We start from the raw sequence: 20,610 nt of genomic DNA, 5'->3' as shown, positions 1-20,610 counted from the left end.
AGGAACTGTTTGCAACCCAGCAGGAGCAGCAGGAAGGAGAAACTTCCAGAAAGAGAAAGATGAAGTTCTCTGAAGCTGAACTTGAAACACTCATCACTGAGATGGTGCCAAACCATGATTTGTTGTTTGGTAAGTGCTCACTCAAGGTGCCCGAGGCAAGGAAAAGACGCATCTGGGCAGGCATACAGGCGAAAGTCAATGCCCTGGGAGTCACACACAAGAGTGTGGAGGTACTGCGCAAGCGCTGGTACGACCTGCGCCAGCGCTCCAAAGAAAAATTGGCATCCAGGCTGGAGCAGTCACAGTACACCGGAGGAGGGACCTCAAATGTACCTGATTCAACACCACTTGAGTAACTTGTAGAGGGAACACTGGCTCCAGAGAGTGTGGCGGGCGTGTCTGTGCTAGACAGCTCCGACCAACCAGCTACCAGACCAGGTTAGATGCATGCCATTACACCCCAAACCCCCCCCCCCCCCCCCCCCCCCCTGCAGCAACCTAGAAATTATGGGAACCACATGTCACGCTAGAGCAAGTTCACAGGCAGTCACAGCAATGCATTATGGGAGATGTAGGCGTTACAGCATGAAATGAGGGCAGGGCTCAGGGGCATACTTGAAGAAGTGAGGGTTGCTGTGCAAGTGCTACGTGAGGAGTTGCGTGCTGAGCGCGCTGCTAGGCGCAGAGAGCTGGTCCGCATGGACCGGTACACGCACGTAATCAACCGCCTGGCCTCATCGACCAACATTCTGTCCAGGCGCACCATTGCAACACAGCATGAGTTCTCACACGGCATACAGGACATCGCCACTGTTGTTGTGCAGTCCACAGCTGCTGTGGATGAACTGCGTGCCCTACGTACCATAGGCCCTGGTGTAGTGACTCCAAGTGAGGAGGACTCCCAGTCAGTGTGTAGCTCCACCACCCAACCACCCACCGTAGAGAGGCGCCGCAGTGGCAGGAGCAACAGGTCTGCTACACACCATTAGAATGTGCAGCCAAATGACAATGATTGGCAGGGGCCACATAAGGACAACTACAGTGTTGACTTTGCAGACACTCCACTAACATACTTGCACTGTGAATCAAACATGTGCATTACATTGGGAGTGTATGTACTTGCCTGTGAGGATGTGTGTCATTGTTCCTATAGCTATTAAAACACAGTTGCAAGGGTTGAAGTTGTGATTGTGTGATTATTGCTCACCTAGAAGTAGTTGCGCGTTATCTCATCACGCCTCTGGCACCAGCTATGCCAGCTGCAATGTGTCCACGTCCAGGCCCCTCCACGTCAGAGGATTCAGATTCACTCAACTCCACCAGTGTGCCTTTCCTGGTAGCGATATTGTGCAGCATGGCACATGCTACGACAATTTTGCAGCAAGTTTCGGGGCTGTATTGGAGTGCTCCTCCACTTTTGTGGATGCACCGAAATCTGCTCTTCAATATGCCAAAGGTTCTCTCAATGACGCCTCTTGTTGAAATGTGTGCCCGGTTGTAGCGCCGGTCCCCAGCATTAGCAGGATTGAGGTAGGGTGTCATGATGAAATCACGGGCTGCATAAGCACTGTCACCTGTGGCTGGAAATGTAAACGGTTAGTCACTGGAATGCACATGCTAGTCAGTTGCAATGTGCCCTATGAATGTGAGCATTTACCTAGTAGGTATCCCTCACCAAAATCACCTCTTGAGAGTCTACGGTATAGCCCACTGTGACGGAAGATAAACGCGTCATGTGTGCTTCCCGGATACTTTGCCAAAATGTCAGTGATAATGTTTTTGGCATCACACACCACCAGTATATATAGCGAGTGGTAGCATTTCCGGTTCCTGTAGACGTATTCATTGTTTGACGGGGGTGATATTGCAACATGTGTCCCATCTATGCATCCTATGATGTGTGTGAATTGGGCGATGTTGTAAAAGTCCTGCTTGGTCTGTGCTAGTTCCTGTGGGGTGCTGGGGAAGTGTACGTGGTGTTGCATCCTCTGTGTCATGGCATAGAGGAATGCATGGAAAAAGCGTGACAGGGCACTTTGTGACACCCTTCCTGCTGTGGCTATCACCCCCTGAAAACTACCTGAGGCCAGCAGGTCTAGTGAACACAGGACCTGGATGTGTGTGGGTATGGCTTGTGTCCTGATTCTAGAACCCCGTGGCCTCAGAGGCATCAATGGATTCTACAACCAGTTGAGATACTACTACACATCTTTTCTTTATACAACAAAACAAGGGTGTGAAAAACTGGGTTGCTGATGGAGGGGGTTTGAGCCCTTCTCAAGCCACAGCCACAATCCTTATCAGGTGAACCACAAAAGTCAATAAATTACCCTGTGCTTAACCCTCTGGTAGCTTGACACAAAAGCAGACACGCAAAACTTAGAGGAAATGTCTAGAGTATTAATGCAGCACTTAAACAGCTATAAAGTAAAAATATAACATAAGAAAAACCCCACACCAATTTAGAAAAATTGAGTACATTTTTTAATCACCAAAATCCCAGAAATGCAAACAGTAGAACCAAAGTTATGAATTTTTAAGTTTAATGTAAAAAAAAAAAGCACCTAAGAGTTCAAAGCACCAACCATAGACATCTAGTTGAGCGAGACCGAGGGAAAGTCAAAAGTTATGGCTGACCACTATGAAGCGTTGTTTGCCTCAACGTCAGGCTGACCGGCAATGTACCATGAGTGGATCTCCTCTCAATTCTCAAAATACTCTTTAGCAGAAACCTTAATAAGCCTCAAGTTTTACATTTGGGCTATCTTGCACCTTTAGCACCACTTCCAAGGGTCCAGGACTGGAAGGGCACCACTTGGAGGTGCAGGTTCAGGATGGTTAGAGCATTTTCTGTCACTGAGGCTATGATCAGGATGCCAGACAACTGGCCCTTGAAATCATTCTGTAAGTCTTGGGTTCAAGCAGGAAAGCTGGTCTCAAGCAGCCGGACAAGTTTCTGAGGGCACAGGACAGGCTCCAGGCTGCAGGCCAGTCCTCATGACGCAGCAGGGCAGCACTCTGAAGTACCCAGCAGGCCACAAGCAGCTGGGTAGTCTTCTGAGAGTCCTATCGCATGTCAGTGGGTTTGAGAGCCCTATTTCTGTACCTGGTGCCCCTTTTTAGAATGACAAACTCCCTACTATGCTAAGAAGGCTGAACCTGGTGCCCCCTCAGACGTGGAAGAAACCTCTGGAGTTTTCCCCCCACAGAACTGCCTGTAATCACCTGCCTCCCTGCCCAGGTCCTAGTCTGTCTGCAGTGGCTAGGCTACTGTGAAGTTCTTTGTGTGTGAGCTGAGACAGGGTCTTTCAAATGCAAGTAGAGCTGTACACAGCTCCGTCCCTATCCCGCCAACACCCAAGTTCTCTACTGTGTTGATGTCTGGGAGGATTACAAAAGGCCAAATGCTAACTACACCCAGTTAAGTGACCAAGGAAACAGGTGCAGCAACCAAATGGTTAGGGCAGGAAAAGGCCAAAGTTCTAAAAGTGCCATTTTCAGAATTGTGACTTAAAATCTGACTTTTGGATTTAAAATTACAATTCTCTAGACACCAAACGTGATATTTCCACCTCTTCCGAAATATAGATTATCACTTATTAAATGTAATAAGGTATTTCAATGTTTTCCTATAGGAAAGGTAGGCCTCTCGTGTTTGAGGTTTTCCACTACTAGTGCATGTAAAACTTAAAATAAAATATCAAACTTTTGAAATACAATGCACCCTGCCCTATGGGCGACTTATTTGTATAAAGGAGGGAATTGTATGCTTGTCAAAGGGGTTATTATGCAAAGTTGAACTGGCAGTTGAAACTTGCATACGGTTGCAATGGCAGTTTTCAGGGACAACTTAAGTGGGTTGTGTATTAAAAGCTGTAGACTGACAAGTAGCGTTTAATTTACTAGCCCTGGGTATATGGCATACCACTTTACTATGGACTTAGGTGTAAGCCAATTTCACCACGTATTAGGGAGTGAGCACATGCATTTCAGTTCTGGTTAGCAGCTGTAAATTGCAGAGTCCCAAACCTATCAAAAACGAATTCAGCAAAACAGGAGGGGAGAAGGCAACATGTTTGTGTTAGGACCACCCTAGAGTTGACAGGTCTAACAAAGGGAAAGAAAAGGGCACAACATTTAATTATTTAAAGAAACAACTAACTTTTGCTAACACAATGGGAGATAGAAAAGTCTTATACAGATTGTCTCTTGGTGACACACCTAAATTGTTACAACCAATATAAGGGGTAGATCCATATCAATTCAAATATCCTGCAGATGGAATAGACGGAACCAAACCAAAGATAGAGGTTGGAATATATCCAGATGATGCTACAGCATATACCTCCCTGAAGCAATCTTTTGAAAATTCCACCTTGAGGGTTACAGAGGCTTGTTGTTATCTAGTAGAAATGATGAATCACATTCAAGGTGAAATCAATGAAGATTGGATATCTTACAAAAGCATCATTGCAAAGAAAGGGAAGTTGACGCCAGCGGACATTTTAGACATCACCAGAAGTGCAGATAAAGGAACTTGGGACTGCAATGGTCCAAAAATCACACCAACATTACCCCAACAGCTGTCTTTAGCAGGATTTTTATTAGCTATATATAGACTCGGAAAGATCAAAGCCAATACTACAGGAAATTATCGAGACACCCTGGCGGATCGAATGACCGCCATTCTGAATGGAGACCTGTTTGCGTTGACCATTCCTACAGGTATGCTTTCTATCCTATCAGCCACATGTTCCTCTTGGTGTAACAATCCCACTTTCAGAAAAATTGTGGGAGCATATGATATATTTTTTTTGTTGAGGTGTGAACATCCATACTCAGGACTAAGAGCAGGGACTGTTGTCACGGCATATGAAGACTGTTCAGGGTTAACATCCTTTTCTTATTTTATGAGAAAGATCGGCAAAACCGTAGAAGAGGCTGTTTTGTACTTTTTCAGCCAACATGTAATGCAAGACGTTGCACGACTGTGGCATCCCGGACAAGAAGCAGATATCCCTAATTCCTATTTCGTACATTTCAAGTCCTTGGGAATCACAGGAAAGTCTCCCTACTCTTCAAATGCTGTTGGGTACTTATACAACCTCATCCACAGCACTTGTTCATATATGGGGGACTCTAGGTCTTTAAATGCTGTAGTTATCATGGACAATGCCCCAGACAGTATGTCAGTCTTGGGAGGCTTTTTAGGAGAGGCCTTTCATGGACAAGGTTCCTATCAAAGGTTCACTTTCAGAAATGAACAAGATTGGGCAGAACATCAAGCAGCAGAAAGAAGAGAAGAAGATTTTACAAATGCCACATCTGTGATTCGTGATGGAGGAGAATCTTCTGAAATTCTTGAAACGGGAGGGTCCAGTCCTGAAGAAGTCTATGCTCTTATGGTTTCATTGAATTTCAAATTGTCTGACGCCATGAAGACAAGATATAGACAAATTGCATCAACTGTAACCCCTAGAAAAGACACGTTTGCAGAGTTTCTGAGTCGGGTTTATATCTAGAATTAATTGCCTACCAAAGTCAGTGTAAGTGCCTGCGTTCCTGTTTATTTCAACTGTTCTACCTCATATTTGTTGTGATGTGTGTGGAAAAAAAAACTTTTGCTAACATAGCAAAGTCATAAAAACATAACATAACAAATCTCTCTACATGTTATGACAGAGAAAACTATAGAGCAAGATCCTCTCAATAATACTGAGCATGGACTTTGAAATGCAAAGGTCTCCTCTTTGGTTTTCCTGTGTGGGTAGTTGCTAAATCACTTCATCTGCATGAAGTTTCCCTTTCCACGAGATTCTCTCTTACTGTAGAGCTCTTACTGCTGGGAAAGGCATCCAAAACTGGTGGATAGTCAGTATTAACCACAACTACATTTGTACAAGTATTCCCATTCCTTCCATCAGCTGTTTTGATAGCATTCTTTTAGATTCTAACAACCTTTCTTATCTCAGTGTACTTAGGCTTTAATTCAGTTGCCTACATTCACCTCACACTCCTTCACAGAATGTTTCACATCTCGATATATTTTCTAGCATTAGCTTTATTCATTTCACTCTATCTTCATCCAACATTTCCGCCATTCCTTTGTTCCAACTCAAACAACCTGGAACTAATAGAGGATTAGGCTTTCTTCCTCTAAAGAGGAGTAGGTCTCATGTTTGAGTTCTAAGCTAAGTGGCATGCAAGCCTGGAACTCTATAGTGGGTTTCCCAATCATATCCAATAGCTCTAAACAATTGGATGCTCTTGCTTATAGTTCTATTAAATCTTTCCACGTTCCATTGTTTGTGGAAAGTAAAGTGAGAACTTCTTATATGCAATGCCATGTACAGGACAAACTTCATCACTTTGGAATAAAACTGGACTCCATTGTCAGTTAACAAACTCTTAGTATTGCAACTTCTGTCACTCTCTGAACACTCATGGCACCTCATTATACTTTTCACAATCCCCAAATGAATGTCAGGATGCTAGAAATCTTCTCTTACCTCTCTTTGGTCTTGACCATCCCTAAGTGCTCACATGAACTAGATTAATTACTATATTTCCTAGACTACAAGGAAAACGTAACCTCTATGGAACACCGTACCATCCTTCACTGACAGTTCTATCTTCAAGCCTTACTGAGTAGCTGCTTTTACAGGCCAACCTTACTTGATATAAGAATAACAATTTACCAGTAATTGATTGCCACTAACCTGGTCTTTCCATTTCTACTCATAAATTAGTATTCCAGTGACAATGCAAACACTTTCCATGTCCTTGAACCTATCATGTTGGCCATCCGTTGCTCCTTTGTAACCAATCTGGAGAGACAATCCACTATGCTGTTTGTTAGACGGGGACCCGGAGGGGGTCGGCCGAGCAAGGGGGAGAGGTCTCCTGGCGAGGGCCCCCTCCTTCAATCGTACGGACGAGCAACTTCCCCCCCACAGATAGACACCACACAAAGATACGTTCGGTACACTTTTATATGTATTCTTAGGCAAGGTAGCTTGACGATACAGCAGGACCAGGATGCGAGGATCCTGTCAACTCTAGTCTCTTAAGGGAAGGGGGTAGCGGGACAGTCTCAGTACCGGTCCGGTACAGGGGTAGCAGGTGTGGAGATCACAATCCTCGAGCTGGAGGGTTCACAAGTAGGGGCCGCGGCAGCGCCAGCAGGCCTTCACGAAGGTTCACGAAGAGGACGAGCCGCGGCAGCGCCAGCAGGCCTTCAAGATGGTTCACGAGGAGGGTGAGCCGCGGCAGCGCCAGCAGGCCTTCAAGATGGTGCACGAAGATGATGAGCCGCGGCAGCGCCAGCAGGCCTTCAAGATGGTTCACGGAGCGGATGAGCCGTGGCAGCGCCAGCAGGCCTTCAAGTAGGTTCACGAAGAGGATGAGCCGCGGCAGCGCCAGCAGGCCTTCAAGATGGTTCACGACGAGGATGAGCCGCGGCAGCGCCAGCAGGCCTTCAAGATGGTTCACGACCAGGAGCCGCGGCAGCGCCAGCAGGCCTCCAAGGATGAGTTTGTCTCGGTGTCTCTCGACTCCAGGATACAACTGCCTTCCTGCTCTGGAGCTGCCCCAGTTATAGGTCTGGCGCCCTTTGATGTCCGGACCCTCGCACTTGGAGGTCGGGAGGTCCGGGATGAGGGAGTCCAGACACCCAGCAGGGGGGTGGAGCCAGCGCCCAGGGAGGCTGGGGGCGATCGAAACCTGGCGGAGGGGAGCCATCGACACTCCTTCTCCCATTGACCCGCCAAGTGGTCTCTTCACCCCCTGGGTGGATGGTGGTGCCTCGATGTCGGGGCTGGGCTAGGCCTGGGGCTGAGGTCGACCCGAGGCCACGAGGCCTGGTCGTGGAGGGTCCAAGATGGCGGCTTGGCCGGGGACGGAGGTTCGGGAGGGGACCCGGGCCAGCCGAGAATGTTGCGATCATGAGCCAATGTTCCGCCGGGGAAGAGCTGGGTGTTGACCCAGCGGGCTGTAGGTGGTGTTCTTGTCCGGGGACCAGGGGTAGCAGGGGTCCGCGACCCGCCATGCGGGGAGGGGTAGGGCATGCCACAAGGCCTGTCCAACATGCGTCCCCCCCAGCTGAAGGCAGGGAGAGTCACCCACCCTCTTGGGTAATCTCCTCGCCGAGGCGGAAGAAGCAGGACAGGCCGTCTGCGTTGGCGTGGTCTTGGCCTGGGCGATGCTCCACAGTGAAGTCCATCCCTTGCAGGGAGATGGACCAACGTAACAGCTTCGGATTCTCTCTCCGCATCTGCATCAGCCATTGCAGTGGTCGGTGGTCTGTTTGCACCCGGAAGTGGGTACCGAAGAGATAGGGCCTGAGCTTCTTGAGGGCACACACCACGGCGAAGGCCTCTCGCTCGATGGTGCTCCAGCGCTGTTCTCGGGCCAACAGGCGTCGGCTGATGAAGGCCACTGGCTGGTCAACTCCCTCGGTGTTGAGTTTGGAGGGGACGGCCCCAATGCCGTGATCGGAAGCATCCGTCTGTACTATGAATTCTTGGCTGTAGTCGGGGGCTTGGAGCACGGGGCGGTGCACATGGCGGATTTGAGTTTCTCAAAGGCAGCCTGACACTCAGGAGTCCAGTGTACTTTCGGGGGGTTCTTTTTGGACGTGAGTTCTGTGAGGGGCTCCACAATTCTGCCATAGTCTTTTACGAAGCGCCGGTAGTATCCGGTGAGCCCCAGGAAGGCTCGGACCTCTGTTTGTGTCACCAGGGGCTCCCACGCCTGAATGGCGGCGATCTTGAGTTGGAGAGGGGCCACCAGGCCACTTCCCACCTGGTGCCCCAGGTAGGTCACGGACCCTTGGCCGATTTGGCACTTGCTGGCCTTGATTGTTAGCCCTGCCCGCCGGAGGGCGTTCAGGACCTCCCGGAGGTGTTGGAGGTGTTCTGCCCATTGGCGGCTGTACACGGCAATATCGTCCAGATAGGCGGCGCTGAACTCCTCCAGTCCCGCCAAGACTTTGTTTACGAGCCTCTGAAAGGTGGCGTGTGCGTTTTTCATTCCGAAGGGCATCACCTTGAAGTGGTAGTGGCCATCCGGGGTGGAGAAGGCGGATCGCTCCTGGGCCCCGGGGGTGAGGCCGATCTGCCAATAGCCCGCTGTCAAATCAAAGATGCTCGGGTAGCGGGCGGCCCCCAGGCGGTCGATCAGTTCATCTGCTCGGGGAATGGGGTGAGCGTCTGTCCTGGTGACGGTGTTCAGACCCCGATAGTCCACACAAAATCTGAGTTCTGGGGCGACGCCAGGGGCGGCGGCCTTGGGGACCAGCACGACTGGGCTGGCCTAGGGGCTGTCGGAGGGCTCGATCACTCCCAGAGCCAGCATCTTGGAGACCTCCGACAGGATGCAGGCGCGTACTCGATCAGGTACCCTGTACGCCCGGTGCCGGATAGGGGGGCTATCTCCGGTGTCGACATCGTGATCGTGGAGGCACCAGGGGGTGACCCAGGGATGAGGGAGAATAGGTCGGCAAATTGGTGTAGCAAGTCTTGGCAGTCTTGGCGTTGCGCTGGGGACAAGGCATCGGAGAGGTGGACTCCTTCCACGGAGATCGGGAAGGGGCTCGGAGTCCTCCTCAACCCCACTGTTGGTAGCCATCAGGAGGCTAAGTTCAGAGCGTACGAAGTGTGGCTTAAGTCTATTGGCGTGGAGGACACGGAGAGGGTTTCGGGGGGATTCCAGGTCCACCAGGTAGGTGACGGGGCCCTTGCGCTCCACCACTTTGAAGGGTCCCGTCCATTTGTCCTGGAGGGCGCAAGGTTCGACCGGGGACATAACCCAGACCTGTTGTCCCGGCTCGAACTCGATGGATGAGACATTTTGGTCATACCAGCGCTTCATGTCTTCATGGCTGGCTTCGAGGTTGGCTTTGGCGAGTTCCCTGAACCGCCGGGTCTGGTTCCGGAGGGTCAAGAGGTACTTGTACACATCAGGGGGAGTCTTCTGAGGGGTCACTTCCCACCCTTCTTTGACCAGGCTGAGAGGGCCCCGGACGGGGTGCCCATACAGGAGCTCGAAGGGGCTGAAGCCCAGGGATTTCTGGGGGACCTCCCTGTAGGCAAACAGGAGGCATGGGAGCAGCACGTCCCATTGGCGGCGTAGGGGCTCCTCCAGGCCCATGATCATACCCTTGAGGGTGCGATTGAATCGTTCTACTAGTCCGTTTCCTTGCGGGTGATAGGGGGTCGTAAATTTGTAGGTGACCCCGCACTGTTGCCATAGGGACTTCATGTACCTGGAGATAAAGTTCGTGCCCCGATCACTGACGACCTCTCGGGGGAAGCCCACCCGCGAGAAGATCCCCATCAGGGCTCGGCCCACCACGGGCGCTGTCACGGTCCGGAGAGGGATGGCTTCGGGATAGCGAGTGGCATGGTCCACCAGGACAAGGATGAACCGGTGACCCTGCGCGGTCCGGGGCTCCAGGGGCCCCACAATGTCGATTCCCACCCGCTCAAAGGGGGTGGTGACGATAGGAAAGGGTTGCAGGGGGACTTTCAGTTTCCGGCCGCTCTTCCCGCTGGCCTGGCAGGTGGGGCAGGCCCGGCAGTGGTTCATAACATCGTTCCGCATTTTCGGCCAGTAGAAATGGGTCACCAGGCGGATGTACGTCTTGTCCTGCCCCAGGTGCCTGGCAAGCGGCACATCGTGTGCCAGGTTCAAGAGGAAGTCTCTGAATCGGAGGGGGACCACCAGCACCCGGCTGGCTCCCAGTTCGGCAATCTTTTGCTCACTGTAGAGCAGCCCGTTGTCCCAGTAGATACAGTGGGCCCCCGAGGCATCCCCTGCGCTCTGGGCTATGGCTTGTTGTCGGAGCCCCTCGAGGGAGGGACACATTCTTTGTTCTTGGCGGAACTGTTCCTGAGTGGGGCCACCTTCTTGGAGCCACTGGGCCAGCTCCGGGAGGTCTTGGGGTTGGTCAGGTTCTTCGCTGTCGAGCCCCGGAGGACCAGGCTCAGGTGTGGTTTCTTCTGCTACGATCGGCGGAGGAGGTTCGGGCCACTCTGGTTCCTCCGTGAGGGGGATGGCGTTGCACAGACCCATTCAGGGAGGCCAAGAATCCCCAGGTGCTCTCTTCGCTCAACGGCTGCCCAGGGGGAGCTCTCGAGATTGTTCCCCAGGAGGCAGTCCACGGGGGCATCGTCTCGGACGGTCACTTTCAGCATGCCCGACACCCCCCCCACTCGAAGGGGACGCGGGCCATCTGGCACAGGCTTTCGGAGTTGTCCGCAGACCGCACTGGACAAAGTACATTAGGTAGGATTTGATCAGGGGTCACCAGATGGCAGCGGACGGCGGTCACACTGGCCCCTGTGTCACGGAGGGCTTCCGCCCGGCGTCCATTTATGGTGACCCACTGGCTGTATTTTTGCGTGTTGGCGGGGATGGGGGCCCGCAGGACCATGTCCCTTTCCCCTAGACAGACCAGGGAGGACATGGCGGCAGGTTCCCACTCGGGCTGGTATTGCTTGTGCTCTTCTTGTTCTTCGTCGCCCTGCTCCTCTCCTAGGGCGACGGCGGTGATCTGGCGGTTCACTGGACTCTGGTTTCTCGGGCAGTTTGGATCATTGGCGTAGTGGCCGGGTCGCTGGCATTTGTGGCAGACAACGTTGGAGCGGAATCCTGGTCGCGTCGGAGGGTTTCCTCTTCCGGCCGGGGCGGGGTGTTGCTAGTGGGGGGCACTGTGATGGTGTCCCGGCCCCGACCCTGGCCTCCTCCTCCCCCCCATGGCCGGTGGGGCCCTTGGGAGGCTCTGTTCTGTTCGCCTGGCCAACTCCGAGGGACCCGTGTGCTCTCCGGTCGATCCGCTTCGATGGCGAGTTTCCGGGGTTCGGTCAGCTTGCTATCGAGGAGATGCTGCCTTAGTTCCATGAAACAATTATTGGAGAGGTGCTCCCACACAATAAGGTCGAATAACTGCTCGTAGGTGGTGACCTGGCTGCCCTTGATCCATCCCTCGAAGGCTCGGCTAAAAAAGTTCACGTACTCCACCCAGGTGGTACCAGGGATTCTCTTACAGTCTCGAAATCGCTGCCGGTACATTTCGGGCGTGAGCCCATAGCGAGTGAGAAGGGCGGCCTTCATGTGTTCATAGGATGTCATCTCGTGGTCGGGGAGCTGTAGCAGGGCATCTCTTCCTTCGTTGACGAATCTTCCCCATAACCCGGCTCCCCAGTCTTTTCGCGGGATTCGGTGGGAGATCATGGCTACCTCGTAGGTCTTAAACCATTGCTTGATATCGTCGTTCCTGTAGTATTCTCGGACGACGTCCTTGGGAATGTGGACCTTGGAATCTGTAGGGGGAGCGGAGCTCTGGTTCTCGGGGACGCCGAGGTCTTTGTTTTGTCGTCGAATTTCTAGCTCTTTCAAATTGCGCTCATGTTCGTACGCTAGTCTCTTTTCTTCCAGCTCCCTCTGGCTCTTTTTCTCTTCTCGTTCTTCCCGGAGCCGTAAGTGTTCGAGGGTTATCTTTTGTTCTGCCAGTTTCAGTTCTCCATCTAAGCGAAGTCGAGCCAGCTCTAACTCGTGGAGTCGGCTTTTCTCCCGTTCTCGGGCCTCTTCGGACGAGAGGCCCGCTCTTCGTTCTTCTACGGGGGTGGTAAGCGTTTCTGTGGCCTCAATGTTTTCATTTTGGGGTGAGGACGCTTCTGTCTCCACCCAAGACTCCAAGGCGTGCTTGAGGTCATCTTTGGCACTCAGTCCCGTGTAAGCATGGGCGAATTTTGCGAATCTCGCGTTCGCGAATTTGCGGATTTGCGAACTCGCAATCCGCAAAATCCGCGAATTCTTGCGAATTTTTTTTTTTTTGTGTTCGCAAGGATTTCTGCCAGTTCGCGAGGGTTTCGTACCAGTTCGCAATTGCGAACTTACATTTCGTCGCGCAACGGTCGCGAATTATGTTGTTTCTACGTCTGGTTCATCATCACAGGTTCCCAGCACCCTCTGTTTCACCACTGCAACCCTCTGTTACATCAATGCCACCCTCTGGTTCATCATTACTGTAGATTATGGGGGGGAAAAGCAAGCACACCAGCCCTGCTTCAACTGAGATGAATTAATTTGGGGTTAGTTTATTAATGTGTCACTGTCTGGCACCTGCTTCCTTATCTGTAATTTTGCTTTCTGTTGCAGTGCATTTTTTTTCCCCAGGACCTTCTTTGTGGCCTACTTGTAGCTATTGTATGAGCCTGCTGTGAGGGTCAGAGCAGGGTCATACAATTGTTGCAACTAGCAACTGAATTCTGGAGGGGCCCCAGTCAGGAAGCACTACCGGGAATTGTTACTAATGAGGAGTTTGAACTCTTGCCCCTGCCGAGTGCTTTCACTTTTGAAAAACTCGTTTTTCTGCAATTTCGCGGGGTTCGCGGGGTGCGAACACTCGCAAGATCGGATTCGGAAGCCGCAAATTCGTGCGAATATGCTATTTGTTTTTTTTGCGGCGTGTTAGTTGGCAAGGTTTTGTGCGTTTTTGCGAGCCGCTCGTAGCGCAAGACGCGAAGTTACCCTCGCGGTCGTTCAAGGGCGCAGCCATCTTGTTTGCCTGACGTATTTCCGTTTCCGGGCGCGAAGTGTAATCTCGCAAAGTTTGCGGCTTGCCAGTACAGTCTCGCGCGTGTTCGCAAGGAAAATCTCGCGCGAACTTACCCGCGCGGTCGTGAACGGGCGCGGCCATCTTGTTTCTCATTCATTGCTATGGTTCTGGGCATGGTCTTTGTATCCTCTGTCAATCTCTGCCATCCTTTGCTTGTTTGAAGTTTTTTTTTATCTATTTTACTTATTATCTATCCCTCTATTTTTCTAGCCCTATATTTTTGTGTTTACTGCTACTTTTGGTTAATTTTAAACTACTTTTGTAAACTCTTTTCTTTTCTTCTCTTCCCTATTCTATTTTCTTTATTCCTTTCCGCCCAGACCATGCGGGCGCCCAGGCCGTGCGGGCGTTTGAGGGGGGAGCTAGTGATGCCACGGGAGATCTTTACCCCGGAGGAGGTGGCCCAACTCATTTTTTATGTTCAGCGCCGCCTCCCCAGGACCATCATGGGAGGCGGCAAGATCAGTGCCGGGTACGGGGCCCGGGAGCGCCGGAAGCGGTGGGAGAAGGTGTGCCAGGCCATTTACCACCACTCTCGGGTCTGGCGCACCTACAACCAGGCCACCCACCGCTGGACGGATGTCCTGACCCGTGAGCGAGATCTGCTCGACCTCCTTGGCCTTGAGATCCCCGGGCTTGGTGAGTAGTAGTAGCTATGTCTTTACTACTATGTTTTCTCCTGCTGTGTTATTATATTGCAAATTTTTGTTTTTTACCAAGAGCAATAATGCTGCTCATTACATTGTAGGTACATTTTATTTCAAAATCTTCTGTGCATTTCAGGTACACTGCTCTCCTTCTCAGTAGTGTTGCTACTATGCTTATTTGTTTTAGATTTTGTGTTCATTTCATTGGCCTGTGAAATTATGTATGAGTGTAGTTGAAAGAACTGCGCAATGCTACACACTAAGGTTCAGATTTTTAATTACCGGCGCATCCCTGCAAAGTTGCAGGGATGCGCCAGTAATTGTGCGTCACGCCACCATCACCCATGGTGCGCCGTATTTACAATGCGGCGCGCCATGGGCCCAAAACGTCACCAAAGCGTTACGCATCTGTGCCGTAAAGGTGGCGCATTGCTGGAGTTGCGTCGCAACGATGGTGCAGCTCCATCAATTCTCTGGGGTGCCCTATCTCCCCAATGCTGCGTCAAGCCGTACGTCTGCTTCAAGCAGGCGCAGGGTTTGAGTCACGCATCATTGTCCTCAAAGTGACTGATTGAAATCTTGTAGATTTCCCTCAGCCACTTTTAGGATGCGTTCCTGCGCAGGAACGCCCTCCCTTGCGCCGGAACACCCCTATTGGCGCAGGGCTTTACAACGTGATGCATCTCCCAGATGCGTCACGTTGTTAATATACGCCGCACCATTGCGCCTCTTTTGTGCTGTCGCTGCGTCACAAAAGTCACGCAACAATGGAGCAAAAGAGCCGCAAGGGCCTTATAAATCAGCCCCTACAGACTCAAGTCCAGTCCTTCCTTTGTACACATGGCGATAAGAAGAAATAGTGGTGGTGGATTAATAGTTTGAGTATTTTAATGACTGGTGAATGTAGTAGGAAACTTTAGTGTTGTCGCTGATCTTCAATCACGATGGACTTTGGCTGTCACTTTGCGTGCTGCGGACTGCTGCCTGCCAATCCTAGGCAAACCTTTTTAGTACTTTGTTTAGTGAGTTACATAGGGTAGTTTCCAATTCGACGGTCCGCAAATCAAGCAATACTAAAGTAATGACGTAGTCGACCACATGAGATTGGTCAATAATATATCCCGTGGAGTCGTTCCCTATTTGCTATTTCGCAAAAATATTTTGTTACTTTGTTAGTTCTTTTTTAAATGTTTGATTTGGTTGAGAAATATCATCCATGTTTTCTGTTTTTCTTTCTTTCATGTTGTACATCAGCTTCCCCCAGGGGCAAGAGGAGGACACAGGAGGAGGAGGAGGAGGGTGCTGTTGTCGATGCAGGCCAGGACCGGGCAGTCGAGGGCTCCTTTGCTGGCCCCAGTAAGTTTTAATTTTAATATAGAGTACTTATTTTTTCCTAGCGTTCCTCATTCGATTTTTTCTAAATCGTCTTTGATCTTCTTGTAGACAGGATCTAAATTCTTATCCTGCCTCGACTATGACTCCGTGTGGTATTACTAGATTATTCTTATTAGTCTGTCTGTGTAGCTAACTAAGATTGCACATTTGGCATTTCCATTGGACTCCCATTCTAGTCAGCAATAGCTCTATGCACTGAGTGTAGTCCTCTGGGATTGTCCATAATGTCTTTTCAAGTATTCTAAATGTTTATGCTTTGACCATTGCCAACAATAAAAAGGTGAATGACCACCACCAAGAAATAATAAGATACTACTTTACTTTTGGTTTGGATAGGAGGACAATCCATTCGACTACTGTTGCAGGGACAAATCTGCACAAACAGAACTATGGACACTAAATAATGCATCGCTTAGCTTATCAATTATAATAGGTGCTGTAACTGTTAGACTTTCCACATACCTCAGTGATAACAGACTTTGTAGTTGAACCCCCAATCTCCTTACTGACTAGATAGTGTGGCAGAGTCATTTAGCTCCCAAAGTCACCGATGGCAGAGGCACGGACTCATGCTTGCAAAAATTCGAAAACCTTTAGCTCATCCACTCTAGTCTGGAGGACCAAAAACCACAGAGTCTATTTAAGTTTAAAAGCTTTATTAAAAGTAAACATTTATTAAATTCAAGTTTGTCATAAAAGTGAACGTGTAACTGAAAATGGAAAAGTGCTTAGTGCTGACGATTAATTGGACACATTTCTTGTGGTCGAGCCGAGCTCTCACCTGGTTTGAACTTGATCCTGCTCGTGTTCTTAGAAGTCAAGGTTCTGTCTGTTAGGAGAAAAAGTGGTGCGTGTTAAAAAGTAAAAAGCAAACATTTATCAGTTGTGCCAAAAAGTGCAGCAAGACAACAGCCTTCCCTGGAAAAAGGGACATTTTTACTCTAGAGTACACAGTCAAAAATTATTAAATTGTACACTTTTTTTCACATTTCTTTCTTCCTCCTAGACCAAATATTATATAGTAGTGAGTGGTGTATTCTAACATTATTAAATGTACTTTGTAGGTGGAACATCTGGAGACGGGGCCAGCGCGGAGGTGGTGGCATTGGACGAGGAGGACAACTCTGGGGAGGAGGCGGTGCAAGTGCCGGAAAAGGACATGCCTGTGAGGGTTCAAACGGTGGTGGCGGGCAGAGGTAAGCTATACATTCCTTAGTCATTGAGATTGAAGACTGCAGAGTGTGCTTTCTGCACGGGTGTATTATAAAAAAAGCAGGTAGTAGCCTCCTCTAAATGTACTTCGACTTAGCTGTGAAGTTTTTGGCGAGAAGAATCCCAATCAGATCTGAGGTGAACTTGATGGATGGGATGAACGAAAAGCGAAAGAAGGGTGTAAGTAAGTGTGGAAGCACGAGAAATGTAATGATGACTGGCAAAGAAGAATGATATGTGTTTGCTTGGTCCCCGAGGTGGCTGGGAAGGTAAGAAAATGGTATGGTGCATGGCTGGGTGAATGATGAAGCAAGGATGGGTGGAAGGAGAACAGCCTGGGTGGGTGAGACAGAAACTGTATGTGTGCAATATACTTTGAATGGATGGATGCCTGGATCATTCATGGTACTATCTGACTCTTAGATAGCATATGTGAATCTAGAGAGAGTAGACGGTCACTGGATGAACTAAGTGTTACTTTGAAGAGCATGTAACACCGCACCCGCACGTCCGTTCCAGTGTAGGAAAGGCAAGGAAAAGAAGTTGTAACGTTGTCCAAAGACTACCATGAATAGTAGCAGTAGTTTGTATTGCAACTGCAAGCACAGCATATATCCAGTTATTACGGTGGACACTCCCTACCTCCCTTAATAACTTTAGTTTAGTAGTAGTACGTCATTCATGTGTGGGGGTATCACTGTTCACTCAATAATAAGCAAAGCACCTAAAGTCATCCCATATGTCATCAAATACATCCCATGTGAAGTGATAGATAATCAGATAATTTAGCTTCTTCATTTTCCTTTTCTAATACTCATTTGCACTGTAGGGTGAAAGCTAAATTAATTAAGCAGTAGCCCTTTTAACAGAGTATTCTCAGTGCCACCCGTAATAGAAAAGTAAGAGCTTCACCACCTGCATGTACTGGACCGGTACAGTAACGCAAGTCTGTCTCACTCACCATGGTGTGCGTCTGTTTTTCTCGGGTGCAAGTTCACTGCGCTGGCATTATGCCGGCTTGCATAAGATAACGTACCAATTTTCCTAAACAAGAGAGAAGAAGAAGAATAAGAGTGGTGTACTGTCATAGTCGACTGTAATAGAAGTCCATAGTGCTCGTAGAATTTGTTCCTTAAACTCCCACTAATGTTAGAGCAAGGATGAAGAAGTCGGAGGTTACATAGATACTGTCCTCAATAGTTATGCACTGTGCTTTCAATTTGCTACTTGTACTGTGACAACTTTCTGCTCAATCATTTTGTGTTAATCTTAAGGAGCATTGGTTACAGACTATGTCTTTCTTTTTTCATGTAGTTGCTCCTTCCAAATCCAAGACACCATCAAGGAGGAAGGAGCTGGCTCGAATGGCCCGGCAACGGAGGCTGGATGCCACTGTTGCTGAATATCGGCGGCTGGTGGCCCTGGAGGAGGAGGAGACACAGTCTGGAACAACAACAACGTCCACTGGGACAGCTGCATCCTCCTCCGTGCGGGCTGCCAGCCAGCGCAGTGCTCCAGCGGTACGGAGCCGGGCTACCAAAGCCAAACACCACCGCCCAGCAGCAAAGAAAGCAGCTGCCCCTCACAGGATTTGCAAGGCACACCGGCGCCGCTTATCCCTCAGACTGTCCTACCTGGAGCAGGAGGTCCATAATTATAAGAACGTGGTGGAGGGCCTCCGCTTCGAACTTGCCACCCTCCGCAAGGAGCATGATGCCCTGGCTGCTAATTCCAACAGCACCCTGCCATAGTGTCCCTTGCCCCTTTTTTAGAGACTTTTGGGGGGTGGGAATTGGGAGTTGTGATTTTTGGGGACTTTTGAAGGACAATCGTTGGGGTTAGGGAGGGTCTTGCGGGAGATTCTTTTGTTAGGGCTATAAAGATATACTTTTTGAAACTTTATCTGACCATACCTGTTTTTTACTGCTTTTGAGTCTGGTGGGTGGGGGTTTAACATAACAGTAAGTTTGTTTTCCTGAATAGTCCTAGGACTTTAGTAGTACTACCGTCAATCAAATCTCTCGTCTCTCCTAATACTCCATTATACTACCTCCAACCAAACGCCTATCTTACCTGTAATTTCTGTTTGCAAGTAGGGCTAGGCCCAGGGCTGGCTCCACGGGAAACAGCAAATAAGGTTGGCAATCCTGGGCGGATAAAATTTCCTCATAGCGGTGGTACTAGTGGTGTGACACAGTGGCAGTTGCTTGCCTATGAAAAAAAAGAAAATGAAATCTGGTTTGTCCTCCTGAGCAATACAAAGGTACAATACAGAATATAGCAGGTGACAGAAGTACACTAGAACAGTGCCACGTTGTAGCCTAACAAATGTTAAAGTATAACTAATTCGGTTGAAGTTCTTTGACATTAGCCATGGGTCTTTGTCAAGCAGAGTAAGAATATATCCTCGGATTTCTTCACCAGCCTGTTGCTATCACCTTATCCTCCCCAGCAAGTGTGTGGATTTATTGCTGTAATTTAGTCACACATCAATCAAAACCACACAGCCCGGGGGAAGAGGGTTAGGGTTTGAAAAATGGATGGGTACGGGGGTTTTTGGGAAAGGTTTTGGGAGACAAGAAAAAGTAGCACAGCATGGACGAACAATTGTGAACATAAACAAATCTTTGGGTACAAACCTATCCATCAATCTTTGAAAGTGCATACACTACTGCATGCATGTCAGTTAAAAGTAAGTAGTACTTTCGACAACTGTGGAAGAAAGAATGCGACAGTACAGGGCGTGGGTGGAAATATTGATAACTATATTCAACATAAGGTCTCTGTAGCCAGATACCCGAGAGCCTTGCTGGTCACTATAAATCCATTCACAACAACACTCAATGGGGTTGGTCTGGAAGGTGTCAGGTTTACTCCCCGTGATCCAGTCGATGCAAATATGGTTCCACCTCCAAATGTCACCAACACCCAGAAGTGTAAACACAGGGTGTTCGAGGCATTAGGCGGGGGAGAAAAATAACAAACTAAAATAAAAAATGTGGGATGGGTAAAGGTAGGGTCAGCAGGGAAAGGATACCTGTAACAGAAGACAAGACAGGCATCAGTGAAGTGCTGTCCTAACATACAAGGGTACTCTCATATAGTCTCACTAAATAGTCTGCAAGTCTCCCGCCTACTCATGGGAAATGTAGTTTCATAGTACGGTAGGCGCTTAGGGGCTGCGTAACCTGACAGAAGGTATAGTAGATAGAAAAGGAGAAATTGCTTTTTTTCTAGGTGTCCCCTCACTCACCAGGGTTGCCCCTTGGTGACATGCTTCATCATTGGGGCCATCCCAGTCCTCTACGGGCTGGGGCGTGCTGCGACTTGCGAATTACGTAGGAGCACTTACAAATGACTATGTGTGGTGCAGATGTGATAGTGGAGTGGACTAAGTGATGTGTTAAGGGATCAATGTAGAAGCCGAGAGAGAGGCAAGAAATGCAGTCACAGTCAGAGAAAAAGGCAAGGGATACTGTATCTATGTGGTTGTAGTGGTCCTGTTGGAAGTGGTAAGTAAGTTGCCCGCAGAAAAAAAATCCTCCTATTAGCGGCACTCCTCCATTGCAGCCGACGCTTCGTCCATCGATGTTGGTCACCAGAAGACACCCTGTCCACTGCCTGCCTGATGCTGAATTGTGGCTCGCTACTGTGAAGCCTGACTCCATCCTTTTTTCCCCATTGCAGAGACTGAAACCCGGCCTGTAATTATTCAACGAAAAACAGGAAGTGATA

General features: G+C 49.4%; 2 protein-coding genes across 3 annotated transcripts in view; both read left to right on the top strand.

Annotated features, from left to right (window-relative positions):
- PRKG2 (protein kinase cGMP-dependent 2) overlaps nucleotides 1–20,610 on the top strand; it is an 898,053-nt gene that overhangs the window by 6,928 nt on the left and 870,515 nt on the right. The window lies entirely within an intron of this gene.
- Nucleotides 60–18,626, top strand: LOC147727698 (uncharacterized). The gene is made up of 4 exons (XM_086962754.1): nucleotides 60–129; nucleotides 15,523–15,624; nucleotides 16,728–16,859; nucleotides 18,190–18,626. The coding sequence occupies exons 1-4, from the start codon at nucleotides 60–62 to the stop codon at nucleotides 18,624–18,626; spliced, it is 741 nt and encodes a 246-aa protein (XP_086818880.1).

The sequence above is a fragment of the Lissotriton vulgaris genome, chromosome 3_1 (genome assembly GCF_964263255.1).
Source record: "Lissotriton vulgaris chromosome 3_1, aLisVul1.2, whole genome shotgun sequence".
Lineage (NCBI taxonomy): Eukaryota > Metazoa > Chordata > Amphibia > Caudata > Salamandridae > Lissotriton > Lissotriton vulgaris.
Note: the sequence above shows the minus strand (reverse complement) of the source record. Positions and strands in the feature narration are given on the sequence as shown.

Excerpts from the sequence above, each read along its gene's own strand:
- LOC147727698 (XM_086962754.1), top strand. The coding sequence starts at position 60 with ATGAAGTTCTCTGAAGCTGAACTTGAAACACTCATCACTGAGATGGTG. Across the intron at positions 15,625-16,727 it reads GGGCTCCTTTGCTGGCCCCA|GTGGAACATCTGGAGACGGG; the intron begins GTAAGTTTTAAT and ends TGTACTTTGTAG. Across the intron at positions 16,860-18,189 it reads AACGGTGGTGGCGGGCAGAG|TTGCTCCTTCCAAATCCAAG; the intron begins GTAAGCTATACA and ends TTTTTCATGTAG.